At 42.9% G+C, this 23,023-nt stretch overlaps 1 protein-coding gene across 15 annotated transcripts in view; it reads left to right on the top strand.

Annotated features, from left to right (window-relative positions):
• Positions 1–23,023, top strand: part of AHI1 (Abelson helper integration site 1) — a 282,040-nt gene that overhangs the window by 19,038 nt on the left and 239,979 nt on the right. For all 15 annotated transcript variants that reach the window (XM_075597389.1, XM_075597388.1, XM_075597387.1 and 12 more), the window contains exons 3-7: positions 2,718–2,842; positions 3,299–3,879; positions 5,681–5,850; positions 7,433–7,640; positions 8,381–8,573. In XM_075597389.1, the coding sequence (XP_075453504.1) occupies positions 2,718–2,842; positions 3,299–3,879; positions 5,681–5,850; positions 7,433–7,640; positions 8,381–8,573 (1,277 nt within the window). The remainder of the gene's footprint in view (positions 1–2,717; positions 2,843–3,298; positions 3,880–5,680; positions 5,851–7,432; positions 7,641–8,380; positions 8,574–23,023) is intronic.

Below are 23,023 nucleotides of genomic sequence, written 5' to 3'. Positions count from 1 at the left end.
TGAAAACGAGAGGTAACTCTCAATGTATTACTTCCTGGTAAAATATTTTATAAATAAATAATAATATATATTATCTTTAACTGTGCATGCAATGTCTTGTATATAATATATACCATGTTCACTTATGTAACTGTATTTGTAACCATGTATTATTTGTCATCTTAACTCTATGCTCAAGACATACTTGAAAACGAGAGGTAACTCTCAATGTATTACTTCCTGGTAAAACATTTTATAAATAAAATAAATGGCATTTCACTTATCGTTCACCTCCTGCAGGATGATGCAATGATACATCACAACGTATTGGCTAATGGAAATTTGATATCAAAATAACTTTTAAAAACCCACTCCTGCCTTTATCAAATGGTCCCTGTCACAGGCCGAGCCATAAATAACATCAGGAGATGTGACGGGAAAACCAGGACGTTCATTACTTTGTGTAATGCATCTTGATTATATTATTGCTATTTAGTAATTTACCTTGTTTACCTATTTAAGTAGTTACCTTGCATGAAATTCATATAACAGTTTTTTTTCTGTTGTAACCTGCTTTCTAACCTGCAAATCCCCAACAGCACCTGCAACTTTTTTCTTTCCTTGTGTAACTCTCCTTGTCCGGGCACTAAAGTAGTTTGCATGCGCTAGTATTTACATGGAAGTGCTCAGTCTCTGTTACCTTATCAAGATTTGTTCAGGCTGGGCATGTTTTCGGGTATAATAATGATGGGCGCCAGGAACTTTCTTTGTATAAACAAGTCTTTACTAGTCTATTGACACAGCTCTGTAGTCACATGTATTTACATACAGTCTGTTTTCTTTCCATCACATTGCTTGTATTATTTTAGAGATCTTCCCTAGGTGCTCTTCCTTAACACCCTGTTCTGCATAATGTCCGCTATGCACTGTCATTTCGAGTCCTTTCGGATCCTGGACGACTTAATGCTTTCAAGGAATCCATGCCCCACTTCTACAGTATAACTGCAACTTCTAGGCAGATGGGTACAGAGGCAGCTATGGACCTGTCTGTATAGCTGGTCCTGTCACACTCTGGGCTCCCTGTTATAGGGACCTCTGTAGGGTATTTCCCTCTTCTGCTGTGAACACCTGTAGCCATATCTGTGGGTACTCCGCCGAGGGACGCTTACCCTAACTACAACATAATAAATGGGCCCACATCCTTATTACTTATACACATATACAGTAACCTATCTACACTATATACAGTGAGGCTCCCCATTGTTACTCCTCCTAAAACTTGAGTTCCAGAACTTTCTCTCCACTCTATTTACTGTACTGCTGACATCACAATCACCAGACAAGCGTGGCTTAGTTTCTGCTACTGTTATCCAGTGCCATGTGAGGGGAGGGGGCGTTACTTTGTGTGAACCCACCAAGTTAACCCTCTAAGACCCTTGTAATCCCAAAGGGGGGTTACACTCATTATAATATTAACTACATTCCCTAGACCACTGATCAGAAATATGCAGCACAACTTTTACATTCCCGAACAAGAATACAACAATATGGTTGCTGGGTGTAACTCTCCCTGCCTGGCTTCTCGGGAGATTACATTGGTGTATAGTGCTTGGCTACTCCGCATGGGTTACCTTGACACAGGGTGCTGAATTCTGGTAGCTGGCGATGAGATTTATTTATTTATCAAATGTTTTACCAGGAAGTAATACAAGTATGTCCCGGGAGATGGCATGGATGGAAAATAATGGGCGCCAGGAACTTTTTTTAGTATTACATACAGCGGGGACATATATAGACCCCACAACATTGTACTGCATTACTGCGCCCACTCTTAACACTCAGAGATAGGTTTGTTTACTTTTGTTGCACTACTGTTATGGGACCTGCTCCCCCCCACCCCCCCCCCCCTTTATTTTTTCCATTCGGAATAACCATCTGTAATACTCTTTTTAGGCTAGGCTCATTAATGGAATCCTGGCTGGTCCTCGGTAATGGACAACAATGCCTTTGGCCTGTATAGGAACTGCCACTTCCATACAGACTGAGACAAATACTAGTGCGGCTCTGCGAGTAGAAACTATCCACTGACACTCGGGAGCGCTCTTTCTTGCGGCCCTCAGTAGCGTGCCGCTTTCCCACTTTTTGAGACATGCTACACTCTATTAGCCGTTTTCTGGGATCCTAGCATAAAGGGTACAGTCCCTATCTATAACATAACAAATAAGGGGGGGGGGGGGCTGGGCTGTTCTATTACTTTAAGAATACATCCCTCTACCTTCTCCTGGAGGCTCCTCTCCTCTTGTCCTCCCGTAACCTAAGCTTTCTCGAACCTTTCTAAAATCCTAAATATTCGAATCCATGTTTGGTCTGGTCCGGTCCATGGTATGGCATGACAATTTAGAATTGTGATGTAAAGTCATTAAGTCAATACCAGGTATCAGTCACCATTAGAAGGTTTAATCTGATAACTGTTTAACAATTTACATTTCTTGTTTCAAATTTAGAATAAGTGCATAACAATTCCTATCCTGCCATTATTCACATTGAACAAACACATTGCTGCTTTGTATCCAGCATTTTACTATATGTGAATCTGAGCCATGGTAATAAAACATAAGTAGTTGCAAAAATGTTTTTTTATATATCTATATCTATATCTATCTCAATTCAATCTGTCTAATTATTAAAATGATGGTTTAATATAAATATTAAGCAAAGTGTCCTATTCTCTTTTGCAGTGGAGAGTGAGGCAAAAGCACGAACAAAGGCACGTTTTGATGAGGTCTTCCAGAGCTACACTGCTCTTTCAGATGTCAAAAACAAATCGAAAAAGAAAAGAAACCCCCAAGAAGAACTCATAGTGGTAAGTAGTATATAGTCCCCAACGAAGTGCCCAGGCATCATGGTGAACGCGAAGCTTTTTATGGGTGCCTGCGACCACAGAGTCACCGACAGCTGCTGTGTGCTGGCCTACGATGGAAGTTGGGCCCGACCAGAAGTCCGGCCCAACTTCCGCATCCGCGAGCGGGATTAGTGCGGCACTGGAGGCCTCCAGCCGAGATAAGTGTATTGTGTGTGCATTCGCATTGGTTGATGCCCGTCACCCTGAACTCTCAAAGGTTCAGGGTTTGGGGTTAACTTCTGTTTTAATAGTTTGCTGTGACTGTTTAGCTTATCCATGTTCAGGTTTAGAAGTACAATAGAATAAGTCCCATTGTAGATGAGATGGTGTGTGCCAGCGATATGTGCAATAATGACAATTTCAGTAATGACATTGAACATTTACATTTATGCATCTGTTCTGTTCCCTTCCCAATAGCTTGAAACATTTAAGAATCAACTTGATCTTACCAAGGAAAGTGCAAATGAAACAATAATTAATAACACCTATAACGCAGAAGAGGAAAGTCCACGTTTCAAGAAAAACAAGTTGAGGGAAAGGGTCCCAGCAGCTGAAAAACCGAGCAACATCAGCACTAAGGAGCACAAGCAAGCTATATCTAACAAGAAGAAAAAGAAAGCAGCTTTGGCAGAGCTGATCACTGCTGATGAAACTCAGTTTGACAGCTCAGGCCATATCCAACAATTGGAAACCAAGAGTGTTCTAAACCCAGATGAACAGCATCAAAAAAATGGCAAAAAAAAGGGAAAAAATGCCTCAAGAGAAGATCACGACCCAACTGATTTTGACGATGAAGATCAGCTAATTGAAGCATATCGCCTCCAAGTGTCACAAGAAGAGACACATGAAATCAAAGAGAAGATCAAAAATAAACTAAGGGCTCGGCTTTCTGAAGTTTCTGCCAATAATGAAAATCAGGCTATCCCGCTGAACAATCAACTTGGGATAAGAAAGAAAAAGAAGAAAAAAGTATTGTCTGGATTCGAACCAGAAACAAGGTACACGTGATGCACCATCATTTTGTTAATATGAAGGATGCAGACTAAATTGATTATAACCATCGCTAGGGTTGTAAAATGGAAATTGAGTGTGTGTTTCTCAACCATTTCAACAAAAACCCTGTTTTTACAGGGTCCGATTGCTGCACCAACCCGTTAGAAAATCAATCGTTCATTAGTCTTAATACAAGGCGGTTTATAAATTGAAATGAAATAATACTGAATAACTACTAACTTTTTGAAATTACAGTTATGTTTGCACCACTGTTGCGTATGTGCCTTCTATGGCTTATGTGTAGCAGTAATTTAAATGTTCAGTACATTGTATGATTGTTTATTTATATTTCTTATAAATGAGTGCAGAATAAATGAGTTCTTCAGTATTAGGTGATACCTTTTTTATTGGACTAACAATTTGTCATAGGACAAGCTTTCGAGAGTTCTCCTATCCTTCAGGTCAAGCAATACTGATATACAAAGGATTCAATGGCTAAAACAGTATAGAGAGAGGAAAGAAAAAAAACAGATATCTACTGTAGATAAGGTAGGGTGTTAAAAGTGTTAAAAGTGTCTATACTCCATCACGAAGAAGGATGATACTGCTCACCTGTGGGACATCACTTCTCACAACCAGATCATTCCATAAATGATTTAAAAATCAAAATCCTCAATGGAATGTTTAAAAGCACCCAAGAACGGAAAACATTTGAGCTCAGAATAATAAGACTCTTTGACACCAAAACCAAAGGACTTAATGCGGACATGGGTTTTCTCACACCCTATCAAAATTGTTTGTAATTATCCTGCTTGCCTCTATTCTTATCCACACTTTCTCTCCCCCCCAGCATCCCTTCCCCTCCCCACCTTTCTTTGTCACTGTCCCCTGGCTTCAAACACTTAACACCCTACCTTATCTACAGTAAATATCTGTTGTTTTTTTTTTTTTTCCTCTCTCTACCCTGTTTTAGCCATTGAATCCTTTGTATATCAGTATTGCTAGACCTGAAGAAGAGAGGATTACTCTCGAAAGCTTGTCCTATGACATAAATTGTTAGTCCAATAAAAATGGTATCACCTAATACTGAAGAACTAATTTATTCTGCACTATCGCAACTGGACTAACACGGCTATTTTCTGCTTTTTATATATATATATATATCTATATCTATATTATATATATATATCTATATATATATATATCTATATCTCTCTCAAACAATTGGGCCCATTTAGGAAAAACTCTGGGCCTGTCTCCCTAGGTAGTCTGCCATGAGTCGGCTCAGGGCTACGTCCCGTAGAGGACCGCTGTGGGCCTAGTGGAGAATTGTGGTGGGAGTCAGAGCCACTGGAACTTTCCGCATGAGTCATTCAGGTAGCTCATCATTTTTTCCATTTGGCATATAAACCATAATCTATGTCTAATATTTGAGAGGGATGGTATTTGTCCCTGCTTCCAGAGGGCAACCGGTTCATATCTGGTTGCAGTGGCTAGATGAGGGATCAATTTATTCTCAGAACGAGATGCGTCTTGGTGGGGTCTATTAGGAAAAGCCAAGGGTCCATGGGAAGGTCAACGCTCAGGATCTGCTGTGACGAGTTCTTTACTTTATACCAGAAGTCTGTGATTAGGGGGCAGGAGAAATTTCTGTTTTTGACATGCATCAGTGTGTCTCTTTCAGGGCTTGTAGGGATCTACAATTCAAAGCTTCTTTCATCGTGATAAAAGGTATTGATTAACATGTCATGACTACAGTGTTACCTAATTTCTAATTACAGCAATGTAACCTGTGCTTTATTTTAGTGCCATGTCTCTTTCTGAACTTCAGGACAAACCAGTGGAAGAGAGCAATATACAGGCACAATCACAAGTGTCTGCATTAGGCACTACTAAGGAGTCTCGAGATATTGTTAATAAAGATGACGATTTCCCAAAAACTAAAGGGAAAAAGGCTAAAAAGAAAACTAAAAACGGTTGGCATTTAAACATTATTGTTGTACACTATAATTGCAAACATATTACAATATCCTTGGTAAGATTAATTATTCCTCCAATAGCAATGTTTATGGCTATAATTGTGATCTTGTTTTTGGTGAATATTTTTCATTACTTTGTTTAGAAACACCTATTAATATATTGGATAATAGTATAACATATACAGGTTACCTTCTCCTCAATATTTGTACTTGAATGCAGGAAGAATATTGTAGTAAAATTATTGTTGTATTGTAAAAATGTCCCAGTTATCAAAATTCATGATAAAATACCTGATTAAACCAATAAAGCCTTATTTACATTTACGGAAACAATTAGTTACAAGTACAGTACTGTATTAATTTTTTTTTTTTTTTTACTTGTGTACTTGATGAGTTTTTGGGGGTGGTTTTTAATTTAACCCTGAAAAATAGCTAATTTGCTTCTTTCTTTATTTGACTCTTTTTGCCACTATCCTGTTTTTTATATATCCTTCTGTTGGCTTGTCCCATTAGCTCTTCATGTACTCAGAGCAGTAATCCACCCCTAAAGAAAATGTGTAATTCTTATCTTGCCTGGTATTACCATATTGTTGTCTATTTTGGCAGAAGAAGAAGATATAACTAATACTACGACATAACTAGAAGGCTACATGCTTAGTATAGAACTGTAAAAGTCGGCATACATCAATCACTTAGAACAGGGGGTCTCAACTCCAGCCCTCAAGCCCCACCAACAGGTCAGGTTTTCAGGATATCCCTGTTTCGGAACCGGTGGCTCAATCAGTCCCTACTTCAGCACAGCTGGCTCAATCAGAGGGTCAGTCGAAGACTGAGGGCTGGGTCCCGCTGAGTCCGACGGCGCGCGGCCGCGTGAGCGCTACTCACCATCTCCTTGTAGCCTCCCGAGCCGGTCCCAGTCCCTCCTCACTGCACAGCTGACTACTTGCTGTGACGCATCAGCCAGCAGGGGATACACGAGGATAGTGTTCCCGTGCGGCGACGCGTCACATGGTGCGCGAGGGAGCCAATCACAGACAGGCTCCCATCAACCAATGGCAAGCCAGCTAGTGCTAGCCAATGGGAGCACAGAATTTTCAAACCAGGAAGAGGGAAAAACTTGTGTATGCAAACAGCAGTTATATTGCCTTTAAACCCTTCAGCTTGTAGGTTGCTTGCAGTTTGCTGCTAGCTTTATTTATTTTATTTATTATAGTTTATTTATTATTTATTATATCGATTATTATAGTTATAGCTGCTGCAGTGCTGTGAGCTCTGCTTTGTTGTGCTTGTTTTGGCCTCGCACCCCCCCTGTCATGGCCACACCCCCCCCCCCCGCACGCAAAAATGCTCCCTATGGACCGCAGAACGCATGAAGTGCCTCTCCACACGCCGCCTGTATGCAGTGCGAGCGCGCTGTCTGAGGCAGCGGGGTCTAAGCCCTAGTCTTCAGTCTTCCACTGAACCTCTAATTGAGCAACATTTGCTGAAGCTGGGATATCCTGAAAACCTGATCTGTTGGTGAGGCTTGAAGACTTTAGTTGAGCACCACTGACCTAGAAAATTTATTTTTTGCTCATAGTGGTAGATGATGGTACAACAACTGGTGTAGAAGACGACAACAGAGAAGTTAAAAGCATCTCCAGAAATGTTTACGATGACAGCCTGGTGTTGGGAGTCTACATCCATCGCTCTGATAAACTGAAGACTGACCTTATGGTTTCTCATCCCATGGTCAAGATTCACACCTTTGATCAGAAAACAGGGGAATATGTCAAAAAAGAGAACAGGTGACTTAATTTCCTTTTTCAGATTCTCTTATGGTGCACATACAGATGTAGCAATACTTAAACTTCCCGTGACCGTGAGAAGGTGCGGGATGACAACCGCGTGAGCACTTAGTTGTCCGTGCCTCGTCCACAGGCGGGCCAAGGCTCATCTGCAACTCTGCCATGTTCAGCTGAATAATGATAATTATGTTAGTGCAGTTCAGTATGTGTGGCCAGGGCACACTGAATATCTTCGTCTATGATACTCGTTTGTCATAAGGTGGCCGTGGGGGAACCGCAGAATGCAAATAAATGCCAGGGATTTACACTTGGTGTTTTGCGGCACTGAGTAAAGTCAATCTTGCTATATCTGTAGGATGCTAACTTAACTGATTCAATGTATGTTAAAGGATGTAATCTTTAAATTAGTGTGCTGTTAATGCGACTCCTACAAATTGGCTAGTTTTTAAGAGGTGTCTAGCTTTTGGGAATTGCAGCAGCATCAGAGTACCACCAGGTTCCGGGATTACAGCCCACATGATTCGCCTGGGTTGCGATCACGATTGTGACGTGTCACTTGATTACGCAAAAGGAAGAAGAGTAACCTCTTCTTTCATTCAGATTGTCTGCCTGTTCCTAGAGAGCGGTGGACACAATTTCCCTAGACAACATTTATTTGATTGTTTTACATGTTTATTATTCTGTACATATAGTCGTTGGAAATGTTATACCTTGGCTGAAACATTTTTCTTTACTTCTAGCAATGACACAGTTTCATCATTTTCTGAACAAGAAAAGACAGAGCACATTTTGCCTATGATGACACAACCATATGACTTCAAGCGGTTTAAGTCGCCCGTTCCTGAGTGGGATGAACAAATCATATTTAATGAACGGTTTCCTTATTTCTTGGAAAAAAATCAAGATAGCCCTCAAGTTATCCTATTCTTTGAGGTACAAAATATATTTTCAAATGTAGTTTGAATTACTTATATATATTTATTTTTTCTCTAGCTCTATGCTTTAGTGTTAAGCATACACTAACAGTTCAAGTGAATTACATCAGCATGATGTAAGCCACTAGGTCTGTCGTGAATGAAGCCATTGGGCAGTATAAGTTTAGACAGTAGACTATTTTTTTATCTTTTTTTAATTTTTTTTTTACTATGCCGACCTACTATTTAAAAAAACAAAAAACATTGGCCCTTATTCAATATGACGTTAAGCTATCACCCGAGCTAGAGACGATTTTAGTCCTTTTTTCTCGAGCACTGAGAAGCCGCTTCACAGTATTTAAAATCGGGGTCATTATGTCTGGATCACAGTACTGAGAAGAAAAATGTTACGCAGGGAAAGTGTTGAGCATGAAGGTCATTTTGGATGTTACGGGCAATGTACAAACCAGAAGTGGGCTTTTATAAATCAAAGGGCAAATTCTGGCATAAAGTCATTATTTTGTTGCAAGTCACTCTAAAATATACCTGCGGCAGACAGTGTCTATGTATTAAACTTGCTTGCACTATTTTTTGGGGGACATTTGTGTCTGTCTGCAACGAGATGAGGGATTGATGGAGCAAGTGGGCGGGGTTATATTTGCATATTGCCGCTGGTCTATGAATTAAGGAATGTGCAGCTTGCGCAACTTTTGATGGTTTCTTGCTCTGGTTTTCTCCCTCAGCTTAAAGGTGGTGTAAGTCTTTTTTTTTTCCATAGAATCCTAGAGCAGCATGGGCCAAATTCTAAAACAGTACAAATACACTACATAAATGTTGCATTTCAGACAGGAACACAATACATTTTTTCTTTGCACAACTGCATTACTGCACACGTACATTTTTGATACATAGAGCCCAATGTGTTTTTTATTATGTAGCACTTGTTCCCCCCCTACGGGAGATCATGTACCTACCTGGTATAACACACATATTCCCAGGTAGCTCAAACTCCTACATCCACCACATCATGAATATATATTTATGCCAAAATGAGTGCTACTGAGCGTGGCAAATGTATACAATAGAAGACAGGGGTGCCCAATGCTACATCAAATTGACAAAACATATATGGTAATGAGTATAAAGTTTTTAAATACTTGAATAATAGTAATTACTTGTTTTTTTAGTTAAACCCTTTGGCCAAAGCGTCGTAAGCCTGCATACCAAACGTCAAGGTAAACCAAAAATGCAGGTCCTAACACTAAAACTGTGAACCCTTCCTGTTACCTCTGTATGAGGGGAAGCAACTGCAGTGAATCATGTCCATTCAGCAAATTGTCAGAACCTCCCAAGTTAAAAAGGTGGGGAGGGGCGAGCTCTGGGTACCTGGTGTACCCTGGTGCTGGTGCATATCTGTTGGGTGACAGAAGGCCTTAGGGCGCCGCGATGTTGTGGGGAGACGTCAGGCTTTCAGCTGGTTGTTCCTAATTCAGTGCAGCGCCTCCATGCCATGAGGATCCTGGGGTAGCCAGGATGGTCCTCACAGGCAACTCTTTCTCAGATCCCAGAAATCAGACATCACACCATGGGCAGTACAAGGATATTTATTCTGTCACTCTGCTCCACAGCATATGTGTTCCATGGACCAGACCCACAGGGCTTGCGGCCCTGCAGACCCCTCGTCAGCTCTCTCACCCCCTAACAGGTTAAGAGTTTAGCCCACTCCTGTCCAGGAGAAGCTTTTAAATATGCTCCCTCCACACAGGGAGAGGAACACCGAACTCTCAGAACCACTTTACTCTCAATTTAGAGGAACCCATCCCTTCCCAGGGAAGTGGCTTGTAAATTAGCCTCCTGCCAGGCATAGGCCCTTGTAGTCCCAGGCTAATCCTGAATTGAATTAATTAACATCCTCATAACAATTACATAGCTAGGCCATGAAGGATTTACTCCCAACACTGCCCGCTATTTACCAGGATTTATGACACTGGGGAGGGCCAGAGAAATTAGTAGCCAGGGGCACTTGGCTACAATTAGATACCAAACTTTTGATTGTACAATCCTCACTATCCCTCTAACTCCATTCATATATTTACATCTCTCCTTCATTCTCCACTTCTCTGTTCAGATGAACTTGTTTCCTATGTACGCTCGTTTATACCACTCAGTGATACACCCAGCACTAAACCACACACCTACAAATCTCTTCACGTCTCTCCGAGTCTAGTATTCTGTCTAATTTCTACATTCTCTTGTCCTCACCTCTCCCTTCCGATTTGCCCCCATCGTGTTGTAAACCCCTCTAAACTCATATCCATCCTTTGCCTACCTACCTCCCCTCTCCTGTTATTCTGAGCCCTTTGGATTGCCTGCTTCCTTACGAACAAGTTCCTGTCTTTGCATGACCTCTTTTTCTTCCAGTCTACTCCGTTTTGCTATTAGTGAAACTTGTCTCTCTGTCTGACTGCACTGGAATCTGCCTTCTCTTATCTTGACCTTTCTTTCTCCCATACTCCTCGCCCTGGTGGCAGGGGTGGAGGCATGGGACTTCTCCTCCATCTGCCGTTATCAAACCCTTCCTTTATATCTCTTCTTTCTATTCCTTCTTTCTCTTCTCTTGATCTCTAGGTGGCTGTAATCCAGGAGTGCGCAAACTGGGGGGGTCCCCCCAGTGGTTACGCAAGAATTTCTAGGGGGGCGTTGCGATTACAGAGGCCCTGTGCTCTTCACCAAGGCATTTAAATTAAATGCCGGGGGAGGCGTGAGGCCTCTGTAACTCCCTTACCTGCACTCTGCCAGCTCTTTAGCGACGCATTACCATTGATGTCATTTCACGCTGGGTCCTTGGAGAGGGGTGATGCGAACGCTGCGGCTGCCAGGCCGGGGGCCGCAGCTCAGGAAGTTTGCTCACCCCTGTTGTAATCTATTGGCCATCTAGCTCCCTTCTATCTTTCTCTCTAACTTTGAATCCCGTCTCTCGCTTTCTTTCTCTCCTCCAACTCCTCTTCTCCTTGGAGACTTCAATTACCATATTGATAGCCCCTCTCTTACCTGAGCTTCCTAATTATTACCTCTACATTTGGCTTCCACCAATGAACAGCAGCCAGCACCCACAACGATGGCCGTTATCTTGACCTTTTTTTCCACACCAAAAACAGTTCTCTCTCTAATTTTTCCATTTACCCCCTTTCCTCACTCTGACCATCACCTCATCTAATTTACTCTCTCAATTCTCCTTTTATTCGCCTCCATCTAGCCCTCTTGACTTCACATAGCCCTCTTGACTTCACATTGCACTCCTCTCTGTCTTCTCTCTGCTCCTCTACGGATGCCGATAACCTTGTCATGAACTATCAATATGCCATATCCTCCTGTCTTGATCCACATGCCCTTTTATTCTCGGCTGTTCCAAGCTACCATACGAGCATACTCTCTTCCTGCACTCGCTCCTCTGAACGCCTCTGGATGAAATCTCATACTCTAGCTGCTTTCCTTCACTACAAATGTATCCTATCCTGTTTCAACTTCTCCCTTCACAAGTCTAACTCACATCGCCTCTTCTCTTTCTTTTTTTCAAATATAAATGGGGAGGGGAGGGGTACAGATACAAGGGGAAAAAAAAGGGGGGGGAAACAACCATTTTGTAACAATTTCTACAGTCCTCAACAGTCACATTACATCACATGCATTGTTTTATAATCCACATATCTTATTCCCGTCACTCCCAAATCCTCGTTTCTATTGCAATCCTATCCTATCCCGCATCCCAAGGTTCCCATACTCTATCAAACTTTGTGGTATGATTCAAAAATGAGGTGAGTCTCTCCCTTAGTCGGACATAATTAACCCTACTAATTATCTCTCTTCTGGAGGGCGGAAGTGTTTTTTTCCACGCTGCTGCTACAGTGCATCTAGCCGCCGTTAAAATGTGCGTAATCAGTTTAACTGTATAGTGGTTCACATCCACCATGGGTTTAGCCAGAATAATTAAAACTGGGTCTAGCGGCATCTTAATTCCTGTCACCTCTTCTATTCATTTCAGAACTGACCTCCAATATTTCTGCATAGCTGGACAGAACCACCAAATATGCGCTAGATACACTATCTGCCCACAACCCCTCCAGCATCTATCAATAGCTTTCCGGGAACATTTGCTTTAAACTCTCGGGTGTAATACCAACTCAGCAAAATTTTATAAATATTCTGCTTCGTTTCTGTACATTATAGAGGTTTTGCCTACATTGTCCCAAATATCTTCCCAATCCTCTCTTGTTATTTCAGTCTGGAAGTCCAGGGCCCACTGATCCATATATTTATGGTCCCGGGTATCCTTTTGGGGGGTTAACCCCTGGTAGAGAGATGAGATCAGACCCTTTTTGGCATTTTAATTTTATTTTGCACAAATCTTATAATTCTGTATAACCGGGGAATTCCTCATAAAAACCCTGTCTGACAAAATGTCAGACCTGCATATATTTGAACATCTCAGTTTATTTATTTATAAAATATTTTACCAGGAAGTAATACATTGACAGTTACCTCTCGTTTTCAAGTATGTCGTGGGCCCAGAGTAAGACAAATAATACATGGTTACAAATACAATTGCATAAATGAACAGGGTATACATTATATACAAGACATTGTGTGCACAGCTAAAGAAAATATATATTATGGGCGTATGAAACAGTTACAGACCAGATTAAAATGTGAGACAGCCTTAGATTTGAAAGAACTTAAACAGGTGGTGGATGTGAGAGTCTCTGGTAGGTTGTTCCAGTTTTGGGTTGCACTGTAGGAGAAGGAGGAACGGCCGGATACTTTGTTGAGCCTTGGGACCATGAACAGTCTTTTGGAGTCTGATCTCAGGTGATAGGTGCTGCATGTGGTTGGGGTGAGGAGCTTGTTCAGGTAGCTGGGTAGCTTGCCCATGAAGAATGTAAAGGCAAGACAGGAAAGGTGAACTTTGCGCCTAGACTCCAGTGATGGCCAATCTAGTTCTTTGAGCATTTCGCAGTGATGTGTGTTATAGTTGCATTGGAGAACAAAACGACAAATTGAATTGTAGAGGATGTCAAGTTTGCTAAGGTGGGTTTGAGGTGCCGAGCCATATACTATGTCTCCATAGTCAATAATTGGCATTAGCATCTGCTGTGCGATACGCAGTTGGGGGGTAGACCATATTTTCTAGTCAGTTCTTCAAAACACATCAGCATGTCTTTTTCTAATAGATCTCCCGTCTCTAGGATCCCTCTCTGTCTCCAGGGTTTAAAACCTTGATTCTGAAATCCCGAGAGAAACCCTGGATTACCAAACAGGGGAGTAAGTCTGGAGGGGGTTGACTTTACTTTATATTTCTTTTTTGCTAGCTGCCAGATTTTTAGAGAGAATCCGATTACCATAGGGTTTGAGTGACTCCCAGTACCAACCCCGTGGCTCAACCATAGCAAAGAAGGCAGACCAACTGGGTTTTTTAGCATACTCTCCAAATCTACCCAAGCATAAGTCCCTTCCGGGGAGTGCTAATACACCATTTGTCTCAAATGAGATACTATATAATATTTTAGAAAATTTGGTACTGCCATTCCGCCTCATTCCTTCGACTCCAACATAATTGATCTGGCTACTCTTGGTTGTTTATGATTCCAGATAATTTGCATAATTCGAGTTTGAATCTCTTTAATGATTGTACAGTATGTGGAACTGGTATTGGTAATGTCTGGAAATAGTTCGGGAGGATATTCATCTTGACCGCAGTGATACATCCTTGCCAGGAGATACAATGGGAATTCCAGACTTGTAGATCCTTTCTTATCTTAGAGAAAAGCTTGGGGTAGTTATATTTATATGAATTATAGTCTCCAGTGAGATAGATCCCCACATACTTTAAATGGGTCCTTTTCTACTTATGGTCAAAGTGGCCTTTAAGAACCTCTGCCTCTCCTTCCGTTAGCGTTAGATTTAACGCTTCCGACTTTCCTACATTGACTTTATATCCTGATAGATCTCCGAATCCACGGAGGGTGGATTGTAAATTCAGAAGGGATACCAGAGGATTAGAAATGGTAAGAATAATATCATCCGCAATAAATTTTCAAATCCGTGTTAAGCAGTGAGATTGGTCTATAGCTGCCACAACATAAATGGTCCTTACCCCCTTTGGGGATCACCACTATATTAGGTTTCGTCATCTGTGAGGGGATTTGTTTTCCACTGAGAAAATCGTTAAATAAGTCTAATAAACATGGTCCTAGGATTCCTATAAAAATGTTATAATACAAATTTGAGAAACCATCTGGGCCCGGGGCCTTTGATGGCTTCAGTGAGCCAACTGCCCTTGTTGGCTCTATCTGAGTTATTTTTGCCTTTGAATTTTGTGATCTTCCTCTGTCAATTTTGGAAGTTTGCATTCTCTAAGATAAGCCTCTATCTGGGACATGACCGGGATCCTAGAGGTTGGGCATAAATTATTTAGGTTATAGAGGTCCATATAGAATTTAGAAAATTCCTCTGCTATCTTAGGCTGGGGCCATAGAGCGGTGAGCAGTTCAGAGCCGCGCTGACGCTGAGGCTCGCCTGCTGAAATCTGCGCGATTTCATGCCCATGCAGGCGAGCCAGCGGGCGCGATCGGGAGGCGGGGGGAGACTGAGGGAGGCGGGGCAGTGACGTCGCTGCGCCAATCGCACGCGACGCACCGACGTCAACGTCACGGCGCCGTGACGTTGACGCTGCTCTGCGCTGATTGGATGTTTTTAGCCGACAGCGCTCTGAACAAGTTTGGCTGTCGGCTGAAAAATCCGGCGCCTCAGCACGCCTGTGGACGCTCGCGTGAGTCCCCTCTCAAGGCATCCTCATTGAGGATGTAGGGGCTCAGCGCGGCCTGTCCTTCTATGGACTCGGCCTTAGAGGGATTGTATGTCGCTTCTCCTTCTTTCATTCTAATGGCAGTGACCAAAGTTCTCGACCGAATCCCTCTGAGTTTGCCAACAGACGGTCAGTTTTATCTCCTTTATCATAATACATCTGTTTAGTCCACTTCAGGGCATTCTCTACCTCTTCTACTTGTAAACTCTTGAGTTCTACTCTAGCCTGACTTAGGATTTTATAAACCTTCCTTGACGGATTTTTCTTGTGTGATTCTTCCAACTGTACTATTTTTTCCGTTAGGATTTTTTGTTTCTCTTTTTAGCCTATTTCTGTACGTTGCTATTGAAATAAGCTGTCCCCTAATCGTGGCCTTATGCGCCTCCCATAAGACTGCTTTTGATTCTACAGATCCCTTATTAATATAGAAATTGTTTTTAAGCGACTTTACAATTTGAGTACTAATCTCCGGGTAATTTAATAGCGAGTCGTTCATCATCCAATGGAAGGATCACGTCCTAATAAATGAGGGGTCGAATAAGATTGCCACGGGGGCGTGATCTGACCAAGTGCTAGGCCCTATATCTGATTGGATCAAGACTTCCAAATTCTTGGGGACACAAATATATTATCGATTTGTGAATACGAGTCATGTGGAGGTGAGTAAAAGAATAGTCCCTCTGTCCTTTATGTGGGCTACGCAGGCATCCCATAGTCCAAATTAGTTGAGTAGCAGTCAACATTTCTTTGCTACACTGTAGGTCATTGCGGAGTGTGGGTGTTCTGAGTGGGTGGACTTAACCATGTCTGGATCTAGTACCATATTAAAATCACCTCCCAGGATCAATTACTGATCTCTACTTTCCGCTATCGATTCCAGTGTTTCCCTTAAAAAAAAATCAATTTGACCCTTGTTGGGAGCGTAAATATTTACTAGCGTGAACTGTTGGCCTGAAAAGAGCCCGTGGACCACCAGGGACCCCCCTCCTTTATCCCTCTTGATTTCCAGTGGCTGGAACGGAATGCCCTGTTTTATCAATATCGCAAAGCCCCTTTTTTTACTGGTAAAAGTCGAGTGGAATGCTATAGGATAAGTCCCACTGAAAATATTCAGGGGCTCCTGAGTGTCAAAATGTGTCTCTTCTAGAAAGACTATCTGCTTTCAGATTCCTAAACTCTTTTTTAGGGCTAATCTGCGCTTACCATTTCTAATAAGACCTTTAACATTCATGGATATTAACTTTAATGGCGCTTGTCTAGCCATTCCCAATGTCGTGACTCTCTCTCTCATGTGAAAGTTGTGAGCAGAAAAGATTAATGGTTGTGGGGAACAGGTGGGGATAGAAAAAAAAATAAGGGAACCATCCCCCTCTGGGAACTTGGATAGTAACAAAAGAGAAAAAACATAAAAAACAAAAATTAAACTACAAAGAAAGATTGAGTGTAACCAGTCGCTCATCCGTAGTGTCACGGGAGACTCCTGTGGCGGGTAGGATCTCGGTGGCCGGAACAGCACGAGCGTAGTAGGGGTCACAAGCAGGGGTCCGAGGCAGGCGGCAGGTAGCAAAGTCAGGTAACAAGCAGGGGTCCGAGGCAGGCGGCAGGTAGCGAAGTCAGGTAACAAGCAGGGCTCCGAGGCAGGCGGCAGGTAGCGAAGTCAGGTAACAAGCAGAGGTCGGCAACGAGGAGACTGGAACAGAACAGGCGGGGCAGGACAGGGACTGAGAACAGGGAGCAGGGACTGAGACCGGGGAGCAGGAACAAACAGGGACAAGCCAGATTACTAGCAAGGGCTTTTACTGTGAACAGACTCAAATACAGGTACAGGTACAGGTACAGGAACAGATCAGGAATCAAAGACAGAGGCATGTGCATACTGTAGGAGTCTGACTTGAAGCAAAGGCAAAAGCAACAGACAGGAAGCAGAGCTATAAGGACAGAGACAGGAGCAACAAGAAGACAGACAGGCAGACAGAGGAAACAGAAGACAGCAGCATACCCAGTGGACAAAGAAGATCTATGGCAAGGCAGGAGGTCTAGGAGACCCTGACACGTAGTTTGCGGCCAGGCCCTATGTGGCCAGGCTGGCATATGGCCCTACTGGGGGCTGCCTGACTTCGGGCATACACGGCTTCTTCCTACCCCACACACCGCCTTACTCTCTTCTCAATCCCCTGATCGCACCTGCAACCCAACCGAAGCCAGGGCTCACAAACGTCACAATCGTCAATTTTATTCCACCGATCAGCAGACGAGCTTCCAAGATGTAGACGGTCGACTCAAAGTCTCTAGTGAAACAGAATCTACAAAGGTTATAAGGAATAAACAGAAAGGGGAAAAACAAAGGGAAGAAAAGACACATAGAGGGAGCATGCACAGTTATAGGACTGTTGTAGGCTTCTCATAGTCATCGTATGTAGATCGATCGATCGATGATTTGGAGAGAACAGCAGTGGATTCCGGTTAAATCTTCCAAAGTTCTAGCGAACCACAGCAAAATTATTCAACAAAAGTCTCTCAAAGGCACAGACGGACTTTGGTCTTTCATCTCCGAGCAACTGCACCCTCAGCCGATAGATCGTCCTCTGTGTCGTCCCCCAGAGGTCTTTGTCGGTGACTCGATCTATCCTTGGGGGTTCAGGCCCAAAACTGAGAGGAAAGCTGCTGATTCTTCGGGGTACCGGATCGAGATCTGTCTGCCATCGTGGTTGACTACAAGGCGGAATGGAAAGGCCCATCAGCAGCGAATCCCCTTTTCCTGAAGTACCGCCATTACTGATCGCAGCCCTCTCCTCCTCTCAATTGTCATTCTGGACAGGCCCTAGAAAATCTGAATAGAGCTATTTTCAAATTCAATTGAGCTGCTGCTGATTCTTCGGGGTACCGGATCGAGATCTGTCTGCCATCGTGGTTGACTACAAGGCGCAATGGAAAGGCCATCAGCAGCGAATCCCCTTTTCCTGAAGTACCGCCATTACTGATCGCAGCCCTCTCCTCCTCTCAATTGTCATTCTGGACAGGCCCTAGAAAATCTGAATAGAGCTATTTTCAAATTCAATTGAGCTGCTGTTTCTGCAGCCTTTTATGATCCTTTCCTTGGTTGCATATTGGTGGAGCCTTAGAACCACATCTTTGCTTCTCTTGGGGTCATCAAATCTCGGTCCCAAGGCTCTTTCCATTGTAAGATCGCCATCTTGCAGCTGAGGGTCAATTGACGTAAAAAATCTTTTACGTTTTGGCTGGAGGGCTTCCTCTGACACAGATTCAGGGACATGCCGTATGCATCAATTCTGTCTTCGCTCCCTGTTCTCCATATCGTCCATTTCCTCCCTCATAGCTCTTATCTCATTATTGAGACGCAGGACCTCATCGTCAGTATTTACCTGATTTTGTAGGTAAGTGTCCATCTTATTTTCAAGCTCCGTAGTTCTTTTGGCTAGTACAGAGACTTCTGTTTTAAATTCCCTTAAAGCTCTATCCAGTGCTTTTATTCCCTTAAAGCTCTATCCAGTGCTCTATCCAGTGCTGGAGGTCCTGTTTGGTAATTACTGTGTCTCCCTCAGTCATAGACAGTTCACTGTCAGAAGCAGCTCCCCCCACTGCCCCCCAGCTGCTGTGGCACTCTCTGCTTGCTTTCTTAGGGTAGCCTTTCTATTAGGGATATCCCCTTCAGAGTCCATACCTTGCCTCTCTCCTTTGTTATTTCCCGTGGGTACGCGCTCCCGTGCGCCCTGCTTAGCGGCGCCATCTTTGTTTTTTTCCCCTCTGTGTTGCAGCTTGCTGCCCGTGACCGAAGCGGGACGGATCCGGGGTCCCTCGACGCCTTCCTGGAGGACATCTCAGTTAGCTCCCCCGGCCCCTCGGATGTCCCACGGGGCTACGTGATGCAGCGGTCGGGGGATTTTATATCAATTTCTCAGCGGGGTGCACAGAGCTTCCTTAGCCTGCATGCACCCGCATTGACGTCACGCGCGCGTCCCTCTTCTCATTCTTTGATTGTCTACTGTAGTCTTGTTAGCTGTTTTTCTTCCTCCATTTCACCTCAGGACTTTACTGACTATTTCAAGACTTATATAACGAGGGTAAGGGAAGGGGAGGGGGTAAGGGGTGGAGGGGACCCTCGCTACTGCCAATGACACAGGTGCTGCGACCAGGGGAAATACGGAACAAAAACACAGAGATGAAGAACCCCTATGTTGGGAGCACTCGGCGGCTTGTGATACTGATGTGAATTATCCTGTAAATTCAGGATAATTCACATCAGTATCACAAGCCGCCGAGTGCTCCCATCATAGGGATTCTTCATCTCTGTGTTTTTATTTCAAGACTTAGGTGGATTCCATTCGTCAAGGTATCCTCCTCATATTCCACACCTCCACTTCCTAAGTCTCCTGACTTCTTTGGCCCTTTCCCTATGTTACAGAGGAGGACATGTTACTGTTGCTCTCCTCCTCTTCTTCTACCACTTGCCCTCTTCACCCCATTCCATCCCATCACCTCAAGCCTCTTGCTGCTGCACTAATCTTTTTTTCGGCGCCTTCAAGCACGCAACAGTTATACCTATACTCATAAATAGCCAGCTTCACCCTGCTTGTCTCTCATCACCCTGTCTGCCTCTGGCCTTTTGCCTCTATACTGCTTGAACGCCTTGTATTCTCTCACTGGCTCCATTATCTTAACTCCTATTCTGTACTAGACCCTCTACAATCTGGTTTCTGCATGGCTCACTCCACTGAAACAGCCCTCACCAAATTAACTAATGACCTTCATGTTGCCAAAGACCAAGATCATTACACCCTGCTTAAATTACTCGACGTCTCTGCAGCTTTTAATACTGTGGACCCCCTTCTTCTCCACATCCTGCATACTCTTGATATTCGGAGCGGACCACGTACCGCAGTGATGTGTCCGAGGACCTCTTCTCTGTTCTCTTTACACACTCCCTCTCTGCAAAGTTATGACATCTTTTGTGTTCAAATATCACCTCTCTGCTGATGACATAGAAATTTAACTTTTGAACCCCTGACCTTACAACCGCGGTCCAGACCAAAGTCCTTGAATGTCTCTCCACTAGATCATCCTGGGTGGCCCTCTGGCGACTCAAACTTAACATATTGAAAATGGAGCTTCTCATACTTCCTATTAAGCCTTGCTCCATTACTTGCCTTGCTCCATTACTGTTGCCAACACTATCATACACCCAGTAGCACAAGCACCCTGTTTAAGTGTCACATTTGACTCCTTCCTTACATTTTCCTCTCACATTCGCAATGTAGCTAACATATGTTGATTCTTTCCTCTGTAACATCGTAAAGATACGCTTTTTCCTCTGTTGCTCTACTGCTAAAACTCTAACACTGACTATTGTAACCTTCTACTGTCCGGCCTTCCTGCCTCTTAACTGCCCCCCTACAATTTATCCTATACGCTGCTGCTAGAATCACTTAACTTTCTCCTAAGTCTGTCTCTGCTTCTCTCGTTGCTTCCTAGTAAATACTCTCCTTTCTTTTAAGGCTATACACTCCTCTTCCCCGCCTTACATCTCAGCCCTAATTTCTCGATGTACACCTGTTCACCTCATGCGTTCTGCTCAAGGATGTCTTCTGTTTACCCCTTTTGCATCTAAAGCTCTCTCCCACCATAAATATTTTTTACTTACTGCCCCACAACACTGGAATCCCCTTCCCCTCCGTATCCGATAAGCACCCTTTCCCTCCACCTTTAATTCCTACCTTTAAAACATCTCTTTAATTAAGCTTTTGGGTACCTACCTTAGCTAGTACGAAACGTCTCATATGCATTTTCCATGATCCCTTGCATACTAACTCTTCAGAGCACAGTATATTCTCTCCACATCACCTAGATTGTAAACTCTTCGGGGCAGGGACTCCTTTTCTTAATGTTTACTTTTATGTCTGAAGCGCTTATTCCCTTTGTCTCATATTATTTTCTCCTGTGTATTACTGATGTAAAGCGCTAAATACATGAATGATGCTATACAAACAAAGCTATACATGCATACCCCTTTTGTATCTAAAGCCCTGTCCGACTTTTAAACCTGTCTCACTGACTGCCTCACACCTCTGGAATGCCCTTCCCCTCAATATCCGACTAGCACCCTCTCGATCCACATTTAAGACCCACCTCAAAACACACCTGCTAAAGGAAGCATATGAGTAGCTCCATGGCTGATAATTAACACATGATACATTAACCGTGGCCCCTTGCAGACACACTTACCAGAACACCCTCCTACTGTCTCTGTATGTTCTTCCTACCAACACATTAGATTGTAAGCTCTTCAGAGCAGGGACTCCTTTTCCGAAATGTTACTTTTATGTCTGAAGCACTTCTCCCCTTCATGTGTTATTTATATTATTTGTTATTTATATGATTGTCACGTATATTACTGCTGTGAAGCGCTATGTACATTAATGGCGCTATATAAATAAAGGCTCACAATTCAATAGATACATATTGTATATACGATTGGGAAGAAGCAAATCATCTCACTCAAGATGATGGATCACCTCTAAAAGACTGTGCCATGGTCGTAAAGAGAGGTGAGAATTTCTACAAGAACACAGATGACAAAGGGCATAATCCAGCAGAGGAAGTGCATGAATAATTCACCAAGGATGTACCATGCTTCCTTCCAGAAGAAGTAGCGTAGGCAATAACATCCATAAAGAATGAAAAGGCACCCAGAGAAGATGGAATTACAACGGAAATCTTGAAAGAAGCTGGGGAAGAATTAATGTTGCAAAATTCTGAACAATAGAGCAATGCCATGGTTATTTATATCATCCATAAAAAAGAGACAAAGAAGACCTCAAGAACCACAGACTAATTTACTTAAAGATTGTTACCGAGAGAGATGGATTTTGAAATGGATAAAGGGCTTCACATCCAAGTTGTATAAAAAGTTATTTCCCGAAATATTAAATACGGTCTACCACTCTGCTTAGGATTCATTGATTCGGAAAAACATTCTGTCTCAATGGGTTAAAAAGGATTAAGAAGACAAAGTATTGAAGAAGCGTACTTTGATATTATAGGGAATAGTTCCTAGAATGCCACAACAACGTTAGATTACATTAAGGTATACACAAGGTAAGGATCAGCAAGGGAGTAGGACAGGGTGAGACGATGTCCCCAAAGCTTTTCACAGCAACACTTGAAGAATTGTACTATTATAAAGTAGCCCAATTAGGCCTGCTAGTCCTCTGGCATAGTGAGTAAGGAACTTACAGATGGATACATTTTAGAAACGTTCTATACTAAACCTCTTTCAATTAGAGATATACTTTGGATCCCAAGGTCCGACAGACCATCCTCTATTTTAAGCCATCCCGTGATGAGACACTTGCCATCTTTGGGATGTCAGCAGAAAAACCTTCGACCTAGCAAACTCCCCGTCACTGCTGACCCCCATTTAGACCACCCCAGTGTCACGATGACACCAACTTTTATCAACACATTTATATTTCTGGGTACTTGATTGAACAGAACAAGTTGCAAAATAAATTGTGATTTATTTCCTTAATAGACAAACACATGACATCTGCAGAATACACTGAAAACAACACTCACTGGGTTAAGGGAAC

This window comes from Ascaphus truei, chromosome 4, assembly GCF_040206685.1.
Source record: "Ascaphus truei isolate aAscTru1 chromosome 4, aAscTru1.hap1, whole genome shotgun sequence".
Lineage (NCBI taxonomy): Eukaryota > Metazoa > Chordata > Amphibia > Anura > Ascaphidae > Ascaphus > Ascaphus truei.
The sequence above is the reverse complement of the archived record's forward strand: the minus strand, read 5'-3'. Positions and strand labels throughout refer to the sequence as shown.